Raw genomic sequence first — 20,409 nt, 5'->3', positions numbered from 1 at the left:
TGAGGAACAGTTGTGTGAGGAACAGTTGTGTGTGGAACAGTTGTGTGAGGAACAGTTGAGTGAGGAACAGTTGTGTGTGGAACAGTTGAGTGAGGAACAGTTGTATATGGAACAGTTGTGTGAGGAACAGTTGTGTGTGGAACAGTTGTGTGTGGAACAGTTGTGTGTGGAACAGTTGAGTGAGGAACAGTTGTATATGGAACAGTTGTGTGAGGAACAGTTGTGTGTGGAACAGTTGTGTGTGGAACAGTTGTGTGAGGAACAGTTGAGTGAGGAACAGTTGTATATGGAACAGTTGTGTGAGGAACAGTTGTGTGAGGAACAGTTGTGTGTGGAACAGTTGAGTGAGGAACAGTTGTGTGTGGAACAGTTGTGTGAGGAACAGTTGTGTGTGGAACAGTTGAGTGAGGAACAGTTGTGTGTGGAACAGTTGTGTGAGGAACAGTTGTGTGTGGAACAGTTGAGTGAGGAACAGTTGTGTGAGGAACAGTTGTGTGTGGAACAGTTGTGTGAGGAACAGTTGTGTGAGGAACAGTTGTGTGTGGAACAGTTGTGTGAGGAACAGTTGAGTGAGGAACAGTTGTGTGTGGAACAGTTGTATATGGAACAGTTGTATATGGAACAGTTGTGTGAGGAACAGTTGTGTGTGGAACAGTTGTGTGAGGAACAGTTGTGTGTGGAACAGTTGTGTGTGGAACAGTTGTGTGAGGAACAGTTGTGTGTGGAACAGTTGTATATGGAACAGTTGTGTGAGGAACAGTTGTGTGAGGAACAGTTGTGTGTGGAACAGTTGAGTGAGGAACAGTTGTGTGAGGAACAGTTGTGTGAGGAACAGTTGTGTGAGGAACAGTTGTGTGAGGAACAGTTGAGTGAGGAACAGTTATGTGAGGAACAGTTGTGTGAGAGACAGTTGTGTGTGGAACAGTTGTATATGGAACAGTTGTGTGAGGAACAGTTGTGTGTGGAACAGTTGAGTGAAGAACAGTTGTGTGTGGAACAGTTGAGTGAGGAACAGTTGTGTGAGGAACAGTTGTGTGAGGAACAGTTGTGTGAGGAACAGTTGAGTGAGGAACAGTTGTGTGAGGAACAGTTGTGTGAAGAACAGTTGTGTGAAGAACAGTTGTGTGAGGAACAGTTGTGTGAAGAACAGTTGTGTGTGGAATAGTTGAGTGAGGAACAGTTGAGTGAGGAACAGTTGTGTGAGGAACAGTTGTGTGAGGAACAGTTGTGTGTGGAACAGTTGTGTGAAGGACAGTTGTGTGTGGAACAGTTGAGTGAGGAACAGTTGAGTGAGGAACAGTTGTGTGAAGGACAGTTGTGTGTGGAACAGTTGTGTGAGGAACAGTTGTGTGAAGGACAGTTGTGTGAAGGACAGTTGTGTGAGGAACAGTTGAGTGAGGAACAGTTGTGTGTGGAACAGTTGTGTGAGGAACAGTTGTGTGAAGGACAGTTGTGTGAAGGACAGTTGTGTGAGGAACAGTTGTGTGAAGGACAGTTGTGTGTGGAACAGTTGTGTGAGGAACAGTTGTGTGAGGAACAGTTGTGTGAATGACAGTTGTGTGTGGAACAGTTGTGTGAGGAACAGTTGTGTGAAGGACAGTTGTGTGTGGAACAGTTGAGTGAGGAACAGTTGTGTGTGGAACAGTTGTGTGAAGAACAGTTGAGTGAGGAACAGTTGTGTGAGGAACAGTTGTGTGAAGAACAGTTGTGTGTGGAACAGTTGTGTGAAGAACAGTTGTGTGTGGAACAGTTGTGTGAAGAACAGTTGTGTGTGGAACAGTTGTGTGAAAAACAGTTGTGTGTGGAACAGTTGTGTGAAGAACAGTTGTGTGTGGAACAGTTGTGTGAGGAACAGTTGTGTGTGGAACAGTTGTGTGAAGAACAGTTGTGTGTGGAACAGTTGTGTGAAGAACAGTTGTGTGTGGAACAGTTGTGTGAGGAACGGTTGTGTGTGGAACAGTTGTGTGAAGAACAGTTGTGTGTGGAACAGTTGTGTGAAGAACAGTTGTGAGTGGAACGGTTGTGTGAAGAACAATTGTGTGTGGAACAGTTGAGTGAGGAACAGTTGAGTGAGGAACAGTTGTGTGAGGAACAGTTGTGTGAGGAACAGTTGAGTGAGGAACTGTTGTGTGAGGAACAGTTTTGTGTGGAACAGTTTTGTGTGGAAAAGTTGTGTGAGGAACAGTTGTGTGAGGAACAGTTGTGTGGGGAACAGTTGTGTGTGGAACAGTTGTGTGTGAAACAGTTGTATATGGAACCGTTGTGTAAGAGACAGTTGTGTGTGGAACAGTTGTGTGTGGAACAGTTGTATGTGGAACAGTTTTGTGTGGAACAGTTGTGTGAGGAACAGTTGTGTGAGGAACAGTTGTGTGTGGAACAGTTGTATGAGGAACAGTTGTATGTGGAACAGTTGTGTGAAGTACATTTGTGTGGAACAGTTGTGTGAAGAACAGTTGAGGGAGGAACAGTTTAGTGAGAGACAGTTGAGTGAGGAACAGTTGTGTGTGGAACAGTTGTGTGAAGAACAGTTGAGTGAGGAACAGTTGAGTGTGGAACAGTTGTGTGAAGAACAGTTGAGTGAGGAACAGTTGTGTGTGGAACAGTTGAGTGAGGAACAGTTGTGTGAGGAACAGTTGTGTGAAGATTAGTTGTGTGAAGAACAGTTGTGTGTGGAACAGTTGTGTGAAGAACAGTTGAGTGAGGAACAGTTGAGTGAGGAACAGTTGAGTGAGGAACAGTTTTTGTGAGGAACAGTTGTGTGAGGAACAGTTGAGTGAGGAACAGTTGTGTGTGGAACAGTTGTGTGAAGAACAGTTGTGTGTGGAACAGTTTTGTGTGGAAAAGTTGTGTGAGGAACAGTTGTGTGAGGAACAGTTGTGTGAGGAACAGTTGTGTGAGGAACAGTTGTGTGAGGAACAGTTGAGTGAGGAACAGTTGAGTGAGGAACAGTTGAGTGAGGAACAGTTTTTGTGAGGAACAGTTGTGTGAGGAACAGTTGAGTGAGGAACAGTTGTGTGTGGAACAGTTGTGTGAAGAACAGTTGTGTGTGGAACAGTTTTGTGTGGAAAAGTTGTGTGAGGAACAGTTGTGTGAGGAACAGTTGTGTGAGGAACAGTTGTGTGAGGAACAGTTGTGTGGGGAACAGTTGTGTGGGGAACAGTTGTGTGTGGAACAGTTGTGTGTGAAACAGTTGTATATGGAACATTTGTGTAAGAGGCAGTTGTGTGTGGAACAGTTGTGTGTGGAACAGTCGTATGTGGAACAGTTTTGTGTGGAAAAGTTGTGTGAGGAACAGTTGTGTGAGGAACAGTTGTGTGTGGAACAGTTGTATGAGGAACAGTTGTGTGAGGAACAGTTGAGTGTGGAACAGTTGTGTGAGGAACAGTTGTGTGTGGAACAGTTGTGTGAGGAACAGTTGTGTGTGGAACAGTTGTATGAGGAACAGTTGTGTGAGGAACAGTTGTGTGAGGAACAGTTGTGTGTGGAACAGTTGTATGAGGAACAGTTGTGTGAGGAACAGTTGTGTGAGGAACAGTTGTGTGAGGAACAGTTGTGTGTGGAACAGTTGTGTGAGGAACAGTTGTGTGAGGAACAGTTGTGTGAGGAACAGTTGAGTGAGGAACAGTTGTGTGAGGAACAGTTGAGTGTGGAACAGTTGTGTGAGGAACAGTTGTGTGAGGAACAGTTGTGTGTGGAACAGTTGTGTGAGGAACAGTTGTGTGAGGAACAGTTGTGTGTGGAACAGTTGTGTGTGGAACAGTTGAGTGAGGAACAGTTGTGTGTGGAACAGTTGTGTGAGGAACAGTTGTGTGTGGAACAGTTGTGTGTGGAACAGTTGAGTGACGAACAGTTGTGTGTGGAACAGTTGTGTGAGGAACAGTTGTGTGAGGAACAGTTGTGTGTGGAACAGTTGTGTGAGGAACAGTTGTGTGAGGAACAGTTGTGTGTGGAACAGTTGTGTGAGGAACAGTTGAGTGTGGAACAGTTGTGTGTGGAACAGTTGTGTGTGGAACAGTTGTGTGAGGAACAGTTGTGTGTGGAACAGTTGTGTGAGGAACAGTTGTGTGTGGAACAGTTGTGTGAGGAACAGTTGTGTGTGGAACAGTTGTGTGAGGAACAGTTGTGTGAGGAACAGTTGTGTGTGGAACAGTTGTGTGTGGAACAGTTGAGTGAGGAACAGTTGTGTGTGGAACAGTTGTGTGAGGAACAGTTGTGTGTGGAACAGTTGTGTGTGGAACAGTTGAGTGACGAACAGTTGTGTGTGGAACAGTTGTGTGAGGAACAGTTGTGTGAGGAACAGTTGTGTGAGGAACAGTTGTGTGTGGAACAGTTGTGTGAGGAACAGTTGTGTGAGGAACAGTTGTGTGTGGAACAGTTGTGTGAGGAACAGTTGAGTGTGGAACAGTTGTGTGTGGAACAGTTGTGTGTGGAACAGTTGTGTGAGGAACAGTTGTGTGTGGAACAGTTGTGTGAGGAACAGTTGTGTGTGGAACAGTTGTGTGAGGAACAGTTGTGTGTGGAACAGTTGTGTGAGGAACAGTTGTGTGAGGAACAGTTGTGTGTGGAACAGTTGTGTGTGGAACAGTTGTGTGAGGAACAGTTGTGTGTGGAACAGTTGTGTGAGGAACAGTTGTGTGTGGAACAGTTGTGTGAGGAACAGTTGTGTGTGGAACAGTTGTGTGAGGAACAGTTGTGTGGAACAGTTGTGTGTGGAACAGTTGTGTGGAACAGTTGTGTGTGGAACAGTTGTGTGTGGAACAGTTGTGTGAGGAACAGTTGTGTGTGGAACAGTTGTGTGTGGAACAGTTGTGTGAGGAACAGTTTTATGTTTTCCGCCACATCAATCACGTAACATGGTCAAAAAGACATTTTTTTTAATAAACTCGTTATATCAGTTTTTTGAATAGCCTAATGTTGTTGTTTTTTATGGTTTTTCAATAATGTAATATTCACATTAGACATCTACATTTCTCAGTTTAATTCATGGTGAAAAAAAGAACAGTCATCCATTGCCTCTAATTGACTATATGTTCATGTTGGATTAGTGTTTTGACAGAATGATTCAGAATTTGCTGTGTTGTTGTTGTTGTTGTTTTTTGAGGTACAGTTTCTGGTTGAAATAAACAAAATGAAGATGTGTCGGAGAGAGCGTGATTATCAGGTAAAGAGGTCACGATCACACACACACACACACCCCCCGCGGGCGCGCGCACGCTCGCCGTGACGTCACCTGATGACGCGGGCTCAGCTCCATCTGTCTGTCAGACAATAGCGGCTCGTGCTCGTGTGTGTCTGCGGCTCCAGCGCCTGAAGCCTCGGCTCATCGCTCGCCTCAGGTCAGTCTGAATCTCACGGCGCATTTATATCAGGGATGAGGCGCTGTTTCTGACAAATAAATGTCCTGTGTTTGTAATACTAGCGGTTTTGGTGGTTGCTATGGGAAGTAGACCTGTTGCTATGGGCGCGTGTGTGGTGCGGGAGCGCACGCGCGCTACAAACACAACATTCCCTTTGTCCGGCTGCAGAAAATCTGCTGGATGGATGGGTGTGTTTGTGTGTGTGTTTGTGTTTGACTGTGCTCGCAACGCCAAGGTCATGGGTTCAAATCCCGGTGAATGCATGAACTGATAGAATGTGGAGCTTTAATGCAATGCATGTCGCTTTGGATAAAAGAACCTGCCAAACCCTTGTATGTGTGTGTGTTTGTGTTCCTTGTTTGGCAATACTTGTGAGGACACAAATGTCCTCACTTATATAGTAAAACATGAAAATGACCCACTAGTTTGACATTGGACTGGTCCTCACTAGTTAAAAAGGCTTATAAATCGGCCAAAACATGTTTTTATTTAAATCTGTTGTTCTGCAGATGTTTCTGTGATGGGTAGGTTTAGGGATAGGGGTTGGGTTAGGGGATAGAAAATATCATTGACCTTATTTTAAATTTAATGGAAGTCTATGTAATGTCCTCACTAATATAGTGAAACAAACCTGTGTGTGTGTGTGTGTGTGTGAGAGAGAGAGAGAGAGAGAGAGTCTAAACGAGGTAAGGAATCAGATGTGTGAGAGTGTTTGTCCAGATGCCTCTGGATTATCCCACATTATCCTGCTGGTTAAGGTGTGTGTGTGTCAGTCCGTCACGTTTGGATAATTTAGGGACACCGTTTATGAAACGATGGAGAAGATGACAAATGAGATGATGATGGAATTACAACGAGCTGCAGAGAAACCCTTTTGAAATCACTATGAAATCAAAATGGATTTTTTTTTAAAGGAATATTGTTGATTCTAAATTGTTGATCATTATTGTGTTAAGAATCTCGAGTCAGAATAACTTCATCTCTTCTCTGATGATGAGGGCGGGGCCAGCTGTCACTCAAACCACAGCCATCCAATCAATTCACCACAGACACAATCAAGCCCCGCCCACATTTGTTCTTTTTTGCAAAGCGATTATCTCGATATCCGGCACACTAGAGGAGAAGAGACCAGCGGGATTCCCTCTCATGATGAGTTTAATAAATTCTGCTGAACAAAACAAAAACACGTGCACTACAAATAAAGAAGCATTAATTAATAAAGCCCTGCAGACGAATCATGATGCTCAGAAGAATATGTGTTTAAAGCTTCTCTAATATTGTATATTTATTTGAATGCACATTTTTAAACGATGAACCTGCTGTAATAGTTTAGTGATGTCCGTCTCTCTCTCCTCTCTCTCTCTCTCTCTCTCTCTCTCTCTCTCTCTCACGTGCCGTTCTGCTGTGATAATTGGCTTTTGTTGATGATCCTGTAAGGCGGATTGAGACGGTCACCCTTCATCAACAATACGTAAAGAGCTGTGACTTACTCCACTTATCCTGATCTACTGAGTTTATGCTGTTTGTTTTTATTGTTGAAAGTGAAGTTGCGCTCGTCTTTCACATCGAGTGAAGCGCTTCGCAAACAAGAACAAATGTGGGCGGGGCTTGATTGTGTCTGTGGGGAATTGATTGGATGGCTGTGGTTTGAGTGACAGGTGGCCCCGCCCTCATCATCAGAGAAGAGATGAAGTTATTCTGATTAAAGATTATTAACACAATAATGATCAATCATTCAGAATAAACACTGCAATATTCCAAGAACTAGCCACGGGATTGTGATTCCTAGACTTGCTTCTTTTCTGTATTTAGTCTCAAATAACAAAACTGCAGATCATCTACAACATGATTCAAATATTCAAAACATGACCAGAGTCAAAGGAAAATTAAATGGAAAGCTTTGAAATGAAGTATTGTTCGGTATATGTTTATTTACACTATAGCAGTAAAAGTTTGGGGTTTGTAATATTCTGAAAAAGTCTCTTATGTTCACCAAGGCTGCATTTATTTGATCAAAATACAGTAAAGATTATGAAATATTATTATGATTTAAAATAGCTGTTTTATACCAAGGCTGCATTTATTTGATCAAAAATACAGTAAAGATTATGAAATATTATTATGATTTAAAATAGCTGTTTTATACCAAGGCTGCATTTATTTGATCAAAATACAGTAAAGATTATGAAATATTATTATGATTTAAAATAGCTGTTTTATACCAAGGCTGCATTTATTTGATCAAAAATACAGTAAAAATTGTGAAATATTATTATAATTTAAAATAGCTGTTTTATACCAAGACTGTATTTATTTGATCAAAAATACAGTAAAAAATGTGAAATATTATTATAATTTAAAATAGCTGTTTTATACCAAGACTGTATTTATTTGATCAAAAATACAGTAAAAAATGTGAAATATTATTATAATTTAAAATAGCTGTTTTATACCAAGACTGTATTTATTTGATCAAAAATACAGTAAAAAATGTGAAATATTATTATAATTTAAAATAGCTGTTTTATACCAAGACTGCATTAATTTGTTCAAAAAACAGTAAAAATGTGAAATATTATTATGATTTAAAATAGCTGTTTTATACCAAGACTGCATTAATTTGTTCAAAAAACAGTAAAAATTTTGAAATATTATTATAATTTAAAATAGCTTTTTTATACCAAGGCTGCATTTATTTGATCAAAAATACAGTAAAAATTGTGAAATATTATTATAATTTAAAATAGCTGTTTTATACCAAGACTGTATTTATTTGATCAAAAATACAGTAAAAAATGTGAAATATTATTATAATTTAAAATAACTGTTTTATACCAAGACTGTATTTATTTGATCAAAAATACAGTAAAAAATGTGAAATATTATTATAATTTAAAATAACTGTTTTATACCAAGACTGTATTTATTTGATCAAAAATACAGTAAAAAATGTGAAATATTATTATAATTTAAAATAACTGTTTTATACCAAGACTGCATTAATTTGTTCAAAAAACAGTAAAAATGTGAAATATTATTATGATTTAAAATAGCTGTTTTATACCAAGACTGCATTAATTTGTTCAAAAAACAGTAAAAATTTTGAAATATTATTATAATTTAAAATAGCTTTTTTATACCAAGGCTGCATTTATTTGATCAAAAATACAGTAAAAATTGTGAAATATTATTATAATTTAAAATAGCTGTTTTATACCAAGACTGTATTTATTTGATCAAAAATACAGTAAAAAATGTGAAATATTATTATAATTTAAAATAACTGTTTTATACCAAGACTGTATTTATTTGATCAAAAATACAGTAAAAAATGTGAAATATTATTATAATTTAAAATAACTGTTTTATACCAAGACTGTATTTATTTGATCAAAAATACAGTAAAAAATGTGAAATATTATTATAATTTAAAATAGCTGTTTTATACCAAGACTGCATTAATTTGTTCAAAAAACAGTAAAAATTTTGAAATATTATTATAATTTAAAATAGCTTTTTTATACCAAGGCTGCATTTATTTGATCAAAAATACAGTAAAAATTGTGAAATATTATTATAATTTAAAATAGCTGTTTTATACCAAGACTGCATTTATTTGATCAAAAATACAGTAAAAATTGTGAAATATTATTATAATTTAAAATAGCTGTTTTATACCAAGACTGCATTAATTTGTTCAAAAAACAGTAAAAATTGTGAAATATTATTATAATTTAAAATAGCTGTTTTACACCAAGGCTGCATTTATTTGATCAAAAATACAGTAAAAATTGTGAAATATTATTATAATTTAAAATAGCTGTTTTATACCACGACTGCATTTATTTGATCATAACTCCAGTAAGCAGTGTAATATTCCTCCAGTGTAGATCATCTGTTCTCTGTGTGAATATATAGTAAAGTGTGATTTATTCCTGTGATCATCATCATCATTACTCCAGTCTTCAGAGTCACATGATCCTTCAATAATCATTCTGACATGATGATTATGTTACATATCTTTATTGTACTCTAGCCCCTAGCACCCCCCCCCCCCCCCCCCGCCCCCAGTATTTTAGCACCTTTGGCTTTTCCTATTTCATCAGAAAATGCCCCGCTCTGAGCTGAACCGTTCTTCTGATTAATTGACGTAGATGTTTGTCACAAGTCTGCTAATCCCCTTCAAACAAAGACTTTAGTTTTCTAGGTGATTGTGTAAAACTAAGCGATCAGATTATGATCCCAACTGTGTTTCAGCTCATTCCATCCGGAGAGCAGAAAAGAAAAGTTTGGTTTGGTTTGATTTTGGAAGAACTGGTTTGTAGTTTTGATCAGGTTTACCAATGGTTAGAGTTTGTGAAGAGTACTCGAGGAGCTGGTCAACATCTCCGTCCTTCCCGTTGGTTTATCCAGAAATGTTGCCCTCCTCCATCGCCTCTTCCTGTAGCAGGATACTGGGCTGCGGAGACGTTCCTGTGCGGAGCGTTCTGGCTCTAATGTGTTTAAATGCTGAGCAGATTTCAGGCATTCGAAGCGGCCAAAAGAACCAGAGCAGGATGCCGTGGGGGAAAAGTGTGTGCCGAATCCTGGGATCGGGCAAAACGTCTGGACGGAGGTAGGACCGGTGGACCCGAAACTCTTAAAAATACAGCTCGTAATCGGCATTGACCAAACTTTACCATCGGTGGAGTCTTTCCATCGCACAAGAGCTTCTAGTGTTCATTCAGAAGTTCACTCACTGCAAAACGCTTCTCTTACTTCGTATTTTGTTCGTTTCTACCATTACGAAACATTTACTAGACAAGTGCAAATTATTGTCTTGTTTTAGGAAAAATAACTCTGAGATAATCTGCCAATGTGATAAACAAAATAATCCTGTTTTCTGTTTGAATCCTCACCCCATTGGCAGATTATTTATCTTATTTTAAGCAAAAACTCTCTTCATTTTGAGTTATTTTTCCCAAAACAAGACAATTACTTTTGCTTGTCTAGTAAATACTTCTTGTTTTAAGAATTTTTAGATGTTTGGACTCGAAACAAGACAAAAATACTGAGTAAGAAAAGCATTTTCTGCAGTGTATTAATCAATAATTTTGTTGAATGTTTGAATATTCAGAGCACATTTCTCCTTTCATATCTTAATCATGTTTAGTTCGATATGAATTCCACACAGTCCCTTTCTTGCATAACGAGTAAACTTTGGCACTTCACATTACTCAAGTATTGAGCTCTGCCGAGCGTAAGAAGCTTTCCCACTCAATCCGGATTAAGACTGACCGCGATCTGAAGCGGATTACAGCCCTCAGCAGAGACTGGAGCGAGCCCAAACACTCTCAGCTCTTCACCAGTCCGGCTTTAGTTTAGTTCTAGGTGTTTCTAGTCTGGTTTAGTTTCTATATCTCCGTCCGTTTTGGTGCTGTGATTGTAAAAATAAATGATATAATCTCAGTCATATCATTAAAACATAATACCTACACTCTTAATAATGCTGGGTTGTTTTAACTACATTTTGGGTCAAATATGGACAAACCTAGAAGTTGGGTTAAAAAAAAAAATTAAACCCAGTAACTGGGTTGTTTTATCCCAGCAGTTGGGTTCTTTTCATTCCAGCGGTTGGGTTGTTTTCATCCCAGCGGTTGGGTTGTTTTTATCCCAGCGGTTGGGTTGTTTTATCCCAGCAGTTGGGTTCTTTTCATTCCAGCGGGTTGGGTTCTTTTCATTCCAGCGGTTGGGTTGTTTTCATCCCAGCGGTTGGGTTGTTTTTATCCCAGCGGTTGGGTTCTTTTCATCCCAGCGGTTGGGTTCTTTTCATTCCAGCGCTTGGGTTGTTTTTATCCCAGCGGTTGGGTTCTTTTCATTCCAGCGGTTGGGTTGTTTTTATCCCAGCGGTTGGGTTGTTTTTATCCCAGCAGTTGGGTTCTTTTCATCCCAGCGGTTGGGTTCTTTTCATTCCAGCGGTTGGGTTGTTTTTATCCCAGCGGTTGGGTTGTTTTTATCCCAGCGGTTGGGTTCTTTTCATTCCAGCGGTTGGGTTGTTTTTATCCCAGCGGTTGGGTTGTTTTTATCCCAGCAGTTGGGTTCTTTTCATCCCAGCGGTTGGGTTGTTTTTATCCCAGCGGTTGGGTTGTTTTTATCCCAGCGGTTGGGTTCTTTTCATTCCAGCGGTTGGGTTGTTTTTATCCCAGCGGTTGGGTTGTTTTTATCCCAGCAGTTGGGTTCTTTTCATCCCAGCGGTTGGGTTCTTTTCATTCCAGCGCTTGGGTTGTTTTATCCCAGCGGTTGGGTTCTTTTCATTCCAGCGCTTGAGTTGTTTTATCCCAGCAGTTGGGTTCTTTTCATCCCAGCGGTTGGGTTGTTTTTATCCCAGCGGTTGGGTTCTTTTCATTCCAGCGGTTGGGTTGTTTTTATCCTAGCAGTTAGGTTGTTTTTATCCCAGCGGTTGGGTTGTTTTTATCCCAGCGGTTGGGTTGTTTTTATCCCAGCGGTTGGGTTGTTTTCATCCCAGCGGTTGGGTTGTTTTTATCCCAGCGGTTGGGTTGTTTTTATCCCAGCAGTTAGGTTGTTTTTATCCCAGCGGTTGGGTTGTTTTTATCCCAGCGGTTGGGTTGTTTTTATCCCAGCGGTTGGGTTGTTTTTATCCCAGCGGTTGGGTTGTTTTTATCCCAGCGGTTGGGTTCTTTTCATTCCAGCGGTTGGGTTCTTTTCATTCCAGCGGTTGGGTTGTTTTTATCCCAGCAGTTAGGTTGTTTTTATCCCAGCGGTTGGGTTCTTTTCATCCCAGCGGTTGGGTTCTTTTCATCCCAGCAGTTGGGTTCTTTTCATCCCAGCGGTTGGGTTCTTTTCATCCCAGCGGTTGGGTTGTTTTTATCCCAGCGGTTGGGTTGTTTTCATCCCAGCGGTTGGGTTGTTTTCATCCCAGCGGTTGGGTTGTTTTCATCCAAGCGGTTGGGTTGTTTTTATCCCAGTGGTTGGGTTGTTTTCATCCCAGCGGTTGGGTTGTTTTCATTCCAGCGCTTGAGTTGTTTTATCCCAACGGTTGGGTTCTTTTCATCCCAGCGGTTGGGTTGTTTTTATCCCAGTGGTTATAAAATGGGCTCATTTTAAGCGAGCAATACAGTACTTTTTAAACAATAGTTGGGTTACATAAAACTACCCAGCAGGTTGGGCAAACATTTAACTCAACCACTGGGATAAAACAAGCCATTTGCTGTGTGTGTCTATTTTCAACCCAACTTGGGTTGTTTTTAACCCAGCATATTTAGAGTGTAACTGCAGTTTGTGACCTTTAGTGTTCACTCAGTGCATCTGTCCTTTCGCGTCACATTGTTGTGTGTCGAATGAAACAACAATGGATCTGGACATGTGGAAGGAGGGGGACTTTACAGGTTTAAAAATACGCTTCCGGCATGAGAACCTGGAGCAAAAGCACAAGCCTGATCGTCTTCATTCCATTTCTCGACGAGTCGAGAGCTTGTTAACGTGTGTGTTTTCACCATTCCTCTAGTTTTAATGCCTGAGAATGAACAGAACAATGAAATGTGTGTGTGCGTCATACGGCTTCCTGTGAGCGTCCACCAGGAGATATTCTAAGTGTGATATTGACAGATTTAAAGGGGAAATATTATGCTACTTTTCACAAGATGTGATTTAAACTGGTGTCCCCAGAATGTGTGTGTGAAGTTTCAGCTCAAAATACCCCCAGATCATTTATTATCGCAGTGTGTGTGTGCAAGCCAGTGTGTGAGTGAGAGTGTGTGTGTGTGTGCAAGTCAGAATGTGTGTGTGTGCGTGTGTGTAAGTCAGTCTGTGTAAGTGTGTGTGTGTGCAAGTCAGTTTATGTGTGAGTGTGTGTGTGTGCAAGTCATAATGTGTGTGTGTAAGGCAGGTTGTGTAAGTGTGTGTGTGTGTGTGTGTGTGTGTGTGTGTGCGTGTGTAAATCAGTGTGTGTGTGTGCAAGTCAGTGATTGTGAGTGTGAGTGTGTGTGTGTGTAAGTGTAACTTTAAAACGAAAGTGAAGTTTCCCCAGTGGAAGAACATCTTGATTTGACAGCAGATCTTCGTTTGTGTGTGTGTGTGTGTGTGTAATGCTTTCATTGTGCACATCAATGCTCTTCAAGCTTCTTTATCCTCATTATTGTATATTTTATTCTCATGTAGGTCAGATTATTTTCATCACATCCATCTTTTATGTTTATGGTTTTGTTTACGAGTGAAGTTATGAATGGCATGTTGTGTGTGTGTGTGTGTGTGTGTGTGTGTGTGTGTGCCGGAGGGTAAGAACCAGCAAAACCACATTATTAAAACCTAAACCTGCCCATCAGGGTAACACCCGACTCATTCACACACACACACACAAATGCTGCAGCAGAGTATCTGATGAGACGCGTCTGCGCTTCTTCTGTTTGATTCCGGGACATTTTTACAATCAGAACTGAAAAATTGGAGGAAAAAAAGAGCAAATCTATTGGAGGATGAGAGACAGCGATGTGACGGCAGACGCGTGTCAGAGGAATAATGTGAATATTCCAGCATTATTATTATTGATCTGCACCGACTGAGCTCCAGGACGAGTGAGAATGCACTGCGTGGACATGAAGCCCCGGCGGGAGAATGAGGTGCGATTGGTTCGGTCTAAACCCGTCCAGCGCGGAAAACAGTTTCGGCCGAGACGCTTCCTTCTGTTACTGCACTCATCCACACACACTCACTCCATCAACAGGTACAGTTTACTAAACCCTGTTGATCGTAAAAATGTTGACCGTGTGTGTGTGTGTGTGAGAGAGAGAGAGTGTGTATGTGTAAGAGAGAGAGTGTGTAAGAGAGAAAGTTTGTGTGAGAGAGTGTGAGTGTGTGTGAGAGAGAGAAAAACTGTGTGCGTGTGTGAGAGAGAGAGAAAAAGTGTGTGTGTGTGTGTGTGTGAGAGAGAGAGAGAGAGAGAGAGAAAGTGTGTGTGTGTGTGTGTGTGTGTGTGTGTGTGTGTGTGTGTGTGTGTGTGTGAGAGAGAGAGAGAGTAAGTCAGTGTGATGCTCAAGGAACATTTATGATTATTATCAGTGTTGGAAACGGTTCATATTTCTGTGGAAACCGTGAGTCTGAGGTCAGTAAGAAGAAATGAATACGTTTATTCATCAAGGGTGCATTAAATAGATCAAAAGTGACATTAATAAAGTTTAAAAAAGATTATATTTCTAATAAATGCTGTCCTTTAACTTTCTATTCACCAGAGAATCCTGAGGAATAATAATAAATGTTAATCATGTGTTTCTTGAGCAGTGTGTTTTTGATTCAATCAGTGCAGCTCCACAGAAACCGGTTTGACCCGCCGCTCTTCACTAATATCCATTAGCACGTCAGTCGGTACGCCAAAAACGCTCCTGTTGCCGTGTCTTGCTTAACCGAGAAGAGAAAAGACACATGTGACAGCCATCTTAAAGGGATAGAACACAAATGAAGATTTTCAACTCAAACGTTGCAGTCTGCCAGTCATAATGATGTGAATGGGGAACAATTCTATGAGCGTTAAAAACACACACTTAGACAACACACACACAGAGCCTTGCTGCTCGTGACGACACACCGATGTCTTAAGACATGAACCGATCGGTTTCTGAGAGAAACACAGCAGTATTTATGATATTTTTACCTCATATCAGGCGAATCTCATCTAGTGTTCCCGTCCGCTATTACTGCCGTCTGAGGTCAAGCTGGCGCGATCATAGAGATATATTATGTAGATCCTCATTCAGCCGATCCGCACGGACACTGATAATCTACATAATATATATCTATGATCGCTCCAGCTTGACCTCAGCAGACGGCAGTAATAGCGGATGGGGACACTAGATGAGATTCGTCTGATATGAGGTAAAAATATCACAAATACTGTTGTGCTTCTCTCAGAAACCGATCGGTTCGTGTCTTAAGACATCAGTGTGTCTCCACGAGCAGCAGGGTGTGTGTGTGTGTGTGTGTGTTGTTGAAGCGTGTGTTTTTAACTCTCATAGAATTGTTCCCCATTCACATCATTATATGACCGACACACAGCAATGGTTGAGTTTAAAATCTTCATCTGTGTTCTCCTGAAGAAACACACACACCTATGACGCCCTGGGGGTCAGCAGATCAACATCAGGCTCATCATTGGCTGAACTATCGCTTTAAAAGAGGCCACACGTCTTCAATTGCAGCAGCTTACTGACTTGCCACCCACCCCTGCAAAAAAAATGCTAAATTGAAAGTCCCTGAACGCCAACTCGTCACCAAAATGTTACCGTTTGCCAAAATAATTGTATTTCCAAAGGGAAGGTAAAGAGCAGTGCATGGTCCTTTTGTGTGTGCCGTCTGGAGTGGAGAAGACGGTCAACTCTCTCCCAAGACCTGGTAGTGAGTCCCAGCTGCTGCAGGTCAAGTTAAAGAGACACATTAAAGGGTTAGTTCACCCAAAAGATGAAAATTCTGTCATTAACTCCTCTCCCTAATGTCGCTCCACACCCGTAAGACCTCCGCTCATCTTCACACACAGTTTAAGATATTTTATATTTAGTCCGAGAGCGTATGCAAGTGTATGCACACTATACTGTCCATGTCCAGAAAGGGAATAAAAACATCATCACAGTAGTCCATATGAGACATCAGTGGGTTAATTAGAGTCTCTTGAAGCATCCAAAATACATTTGGGTCCAAAAATAACAAAAACTACGACTTTATTCAGCATTGGCTTCTCTTCCGCGTTTGTTTTCAAGCCACGTCCCCCACACCATTACACCACCACCACCAGCCTGCACAGTGGGAACAAGGCATGATGGATCCATGTTCTCATTCTGTTAACGCCAAATTCTGACTCGACCATCTGAATGGCTCAACAGAAATCGAGGCTCATCAGACCAGGCAACATTTCTCCAGTCTTCAACCGTCCAATTTTGGTGAGCTCGTGCAAATTGTCGCCTCTTTTTCCTATTTGTAGTGGAGATGAGTGGTGCCCGGTGGGGTCTTCTGCTGGTGTAGCCCATCCGCCTCAAGGTTGTGTGTGTTGTGGCTTCACAAATGCTTTGCTGCATACCTCGGTTGTAACGAGTGGTTATTTCAGTCAAAGTTGCTCTTCTATCAGCTTGAATCAGTCGGCCCATTCTCCTCTGACCTCGAGCATCAACAAGGCATTTTCTCCCACAGGACTGCTGCAGACTGGATGCTCTTCCCTTTTCACACCATTCTTCAAAAAGTCCTACTCACAATAGCGATTTAAGTACAAAAAAACGGACGAATCCCTTTAAATATATCATCGGATCGATGTCTTGAGTTATGGCAACCGTAGCAACTCAGCCATGAAGTGAAATCCCAGAGCGGGGTCAGCGCATGCTGAGGGTCACAGTGTGCAGAGGTCATCGACTTTCTGCAGAGTCAATAGAAATGCACTTTCATTCGGTGGTCGGTCCCCTGCAGAAAATGAACAGGAAGTAGTTTGTGATCTGTGTGTGGAAAATGCTTCCTGCGTTACATCGCTCAATCTCTCACTTTATCAAGGGTTTGTTCTCATCTTCCTCTTCCTATCTTCCTCTATCGTTCTCACCATCCTCTTCCTCTTCCTGTGTGTTTCAGGGACTGCAGCCTCACCGCGATGAATGTTGAGTCTTGGGCGGAGCCTCGGGACCCGCAGCCGGACTCACCTGACCTCCCGACCCCGCAGCCGGACTCACTTGACCTCCTGACCCCTGACCTCCCGACCCCGCTGTGCCTCGAGTCCTTCTGGAGTGAAGTGGAGACCATCCGGAGCGGCACCGAGTCTGAGCCGGACCACAGCCGAAGAGACTCCAGACAGTCTGAAGGTGAGACGGAGACACACACTCATGGGTTAGGTGTGAGTGATTGTGTGTGAGTGAGTGTAAGTGTCTGATTGTATTAGTGTGTGTATTAGCAAGAGAGAGAGTGTATGTGTGTGTGTGTGTGTGAGTAAGTGTGTGTGTGTGACCGAGAGAGAGAAATGTGTATGTGACATGGGTGTGACACAGGTATAAATCAAAAAGGAGTTTTTTTGAGAAAGTTAAAATGCTGAATGTTTCCTGTGATGGGTAGGTTTAGGGGGAGTGTGTGTGTGTGTGTGTGTGTGATGGGTAGGTTTAGGGGGAGTGTGTGTGTGTGTGTGTGTGTGTGATGGGTAGGTTTAGGGGGAGTGTGTGTGTGTGATGGGTAGGTTTAGGGGCAGTGTAAGGGGATAGAAAATACGGTTTGTACAGTATAAAAACCATTACGCCTATGGAATGTCTCCACATTTCACAAAAACGAATGTGTGTGTGTGTGTGTGTCAGACGGCGAGCAGGAGGAGCTGTGGCTGCAGGATGCTGGTTTGTCTCCGCTGGTAACGGGTGAGGAAGAGGACGTGGATAAAGCGGCGCTGTTGTCGACTCTCACCAAAACTCAAGCCGCCGCGGTTCAGAGACGCATCGACTCGTACACCTGCTCACTGCGCAAGAGGAACAAGACCCCACCCAGACACGTCAGAGACGTCTTCACACCGCCCCTCACTCAGGTAACACACACCTGCGAGTGTGTGTGTGTGGGCATGTTATTGTGAGATATGAGGACACAAATGTGTATAATGCCATGGGTATTACAGGAGAGGGTGAAATATGAGGACATTACCCATGGCCCCACTTTACAAAAGGCTTATAAATCACACAGGAGGAGTTTTTATGACAAAGTAAAAATGCAGAATGTTTCCTGTGATGGGTAGGTTTAGGGGCAGTGTGTGTTTGTGTTTGTGTTTGTGTGTGTGTGTGTGTGTGTGTGTGTGTGTGTGTGTGTGTGTGTGTGTGTGTGTGTGTGTGTGTGTGTGTGTGTGTGTGTGTGTGTGTGTGTGTGTGTGATGGGTAGGTTTAGGGGCAGTGTAAGGGGATTGAAAATACGGTTTGTACAGTATAAAAACCATTACGCCTATGGAATGTCCCCATATGTTACAAAAACAAACGTGTGTGTGAGTCAGAGAGGTCTTCATAACGCCTTCATAACTCAGGTAGCACACACCTGCGAGTGTGTGTGTGTATGTATGTGTGTGAGTGTCAGTATGAGTCAGAGACGTCTTCACACAGCACCTCCCTCAGGAAACAAACACTTGGGAATGTGTTCTTACTGATATACATTATATTGCCCAGTGTTGTGATCCCTGAGTTCAGGTGTTGGATCTCTTCATGGCCACAGGTGTATAACTCCAGCTCTCGGCCTGCAGACGCTTCTACACACATTAGTGAAAGAATGGGTCGCTCTCAGGAGCTCAGTGAACTCAAGCGTGGGGCCGTGATAGGCTGACACCTGTGCAATAAGGCCATTCCTGACATTTCCTCACTACTAAATATTCCACGCTCAACTGTTAGTGGGATTAGAACAAAGAGGAAGCCATTGGGAACAACAGCAACTCAGCCACGAAGTGTTAAATCCCAGAGTGGGGTCAGCGCATGCTGAGGGTCACAGTGCGCAGAAGTCTCCAACTTTCTGCAGAGTCAACAGCTCCAGACCTCCAGACTTCTGTGGCCTTCAGATGAGCTCAAGAACAGCGGAGAGAGCTTCATGGAATGGGTTTCCATGGCCGAGCAGCTCATCCAAGCCTTACATCACCAAGAGCAATGCAAAGCGTGGGATGCAGTGGAGTAAAGCAGCCGCCACTGGACTCTAGAGCAGTGAGACGTGTTCTCTGAGCGACCAATCACGCTTCAGTCGGACAATCACATGGACGAGTCCGGGTTTGGCCATCGCCAGGAGAACGGGGCTCGCCTGACTGCATTGTGCCAAGTGTAAAGTTTGGTGGAGGGGGATTATGGGGTGGGGTTGGACCCTTAGTTCCAGTGAAAGGAACTCTAAATGCTTCACCAAGACATTTTGGATAATTTCATGCTCTCATCTTTGTGGGATCAGTTTGTGGACGGCCCCTTCCTGTCCCAGCATGACTGCGCTCCAGTGCACAAAGCGTCGCTCCATAAAGACATGGATGAGGAGTTTGGTGTGGAGGAACTGGACTGGCCTGCACAGAGTCCTGAGCTCAACCCGATAGAACAGCTTTGGGATGAATTAGAGCGGAGACTGAGAGCCAGGCCTTCTCGTCCAACATCAGTGCCTGACCTCACAAATGAGCTTCTAGAAGAATGGGCAAAAATCCCCATAAACACACTCCTAAACCTTGAGGAAAGCCTTCCCAGAAGAGCTGGAGCTGTGAGAGAGGGTGGGCCGACTCCAGATTAAACCCCACGGGTTAACAATGGGAGGCTCAGGTGTGTGTAGAGGCGGCACAACACTTTGGGCAATATGGTGTATGATTTTAGATCCACAACACTTAATGTTTTATTTGCTCTCCAGTGGTTCAGGTCTTACCTCTCTGGTAGGTCCTACAGGGTGTCATGGAGAGGTGAAGTGTCTAAGTCACATCATCTAGCTACTGGGGTTCCACAGGGCTCAGTGCTTGGACCACTTCTCTTCTCCATCTACATGTCATCATTAGGTTCTGTCATTCAGAAACACGGCTTCTCCTATCACTGCTATGCGGATGACACTCAACTCTACTTCTCATTTCAACCAGATGATCCTACAGTCAGTGTTCGTATCGCTGCCTGTCTGACAGACATTTCTGACTGGATGAAAGAGCATCATCTTAAACTCAATCTTGCAAAGACAGAATTACTTGTTTTCTCAACCAACCCAGCACTTCATCAAAATTTCTCCATTCAGCTGGGTTCATCGACCATAACTCCATCAAGGACAGCAAGAAACCTTGGAGTTGTGATTGATGACCAGTTAAACTTCACTGACCACATTACTGCAACAGCCCGGTCCTGCAGATTTGCTTTATACAACATTAGAAAGATTAGACCCTTCCTATCAGAACAGGCTGCACAACTCCTGGTTCAAGCTCTTGTTCTCTCTAGACTGGATTATTGTAATGCTCTTCTGGCTGGGCTTCCAGCATGCACTATCAAACCCTTGCAGCTGATCCAGAATGCAGCGGCGAGAGTGGTCTTTAATGAGCCGAAGAGAGCGCATGTTACGCCTCTCTTCATCAAACTGCACTGGT

At 42.4% G+C, this 20,409-nt stretch overlaps 2 protein-coding genes across 3 annotated transcripts in view; both read left to right on the top strand.

The window, feature by feature from the left end:
• Positions 1-736: 736 nt before the first annotated feature.
• Positions 737-1,165, top strand: LOC137093756 (keratin-associated protein 4-9-like). Its single transcript, XM_067458602.1, has one exon. It carries the CDS (start codon positions 737-739, stop codon positions 1,163-1,165), a length of 429 nt encoding a protein of 142 aa, XP_067314703.1.
• Positions 1,166-13,717: 12,552 nt separating this feature from the next.
• LOC137093801 (rho GTPase-activating protein 40) overlaps positions 13,718-20,409 on the top strand; it is a 21,981-nt gene continuing 15,289 nt past the window's right edge. Inside the window, exons 1-3 of one of the 2 annotated variants that reach the window (XM_067458693.1) lie at positions 13,718-14,076; positions 16,953-17,179; positions 17,660-17,880. In XM_067458693.1, the coding sequence (XP_067314794.1) occupies positions 13,934-14,076; positions 16,953-17,179; positions 17,660-17,880 (591 nt within the window). In that variant the 5' untranslated portion in view covers positions 13,718-13,933. The remainder of the gene's footprint in view (positions 14,077-16,952; positions 17,180-17,659; positions 17,881-20,409) is intronic. The other variant, XM_067458692.1, reaches the window with a different exon arrangement.

This window comes from Pseudorasbora parva, chromosome 12 (assembly GCF_024679245.1).
Source record: "Pseudorasbora parva isolate DD20220531a chromosome 12, ASM2467924v1, whole genome shotgun sequence".
In the NCBI taxonomy this organism is placed as follows: Eukaryota; Metazoa; Chordata; class Actinopteri; order Cypriniformes; family Gobionidae; genus Pseudorasbora; species Pseudorasbora parva.
The sequence above is the reverse complement of the archived record's forward strand: the minus strand, read 5'-3'. Positions and strand labels throughout refer to the sequence as shown.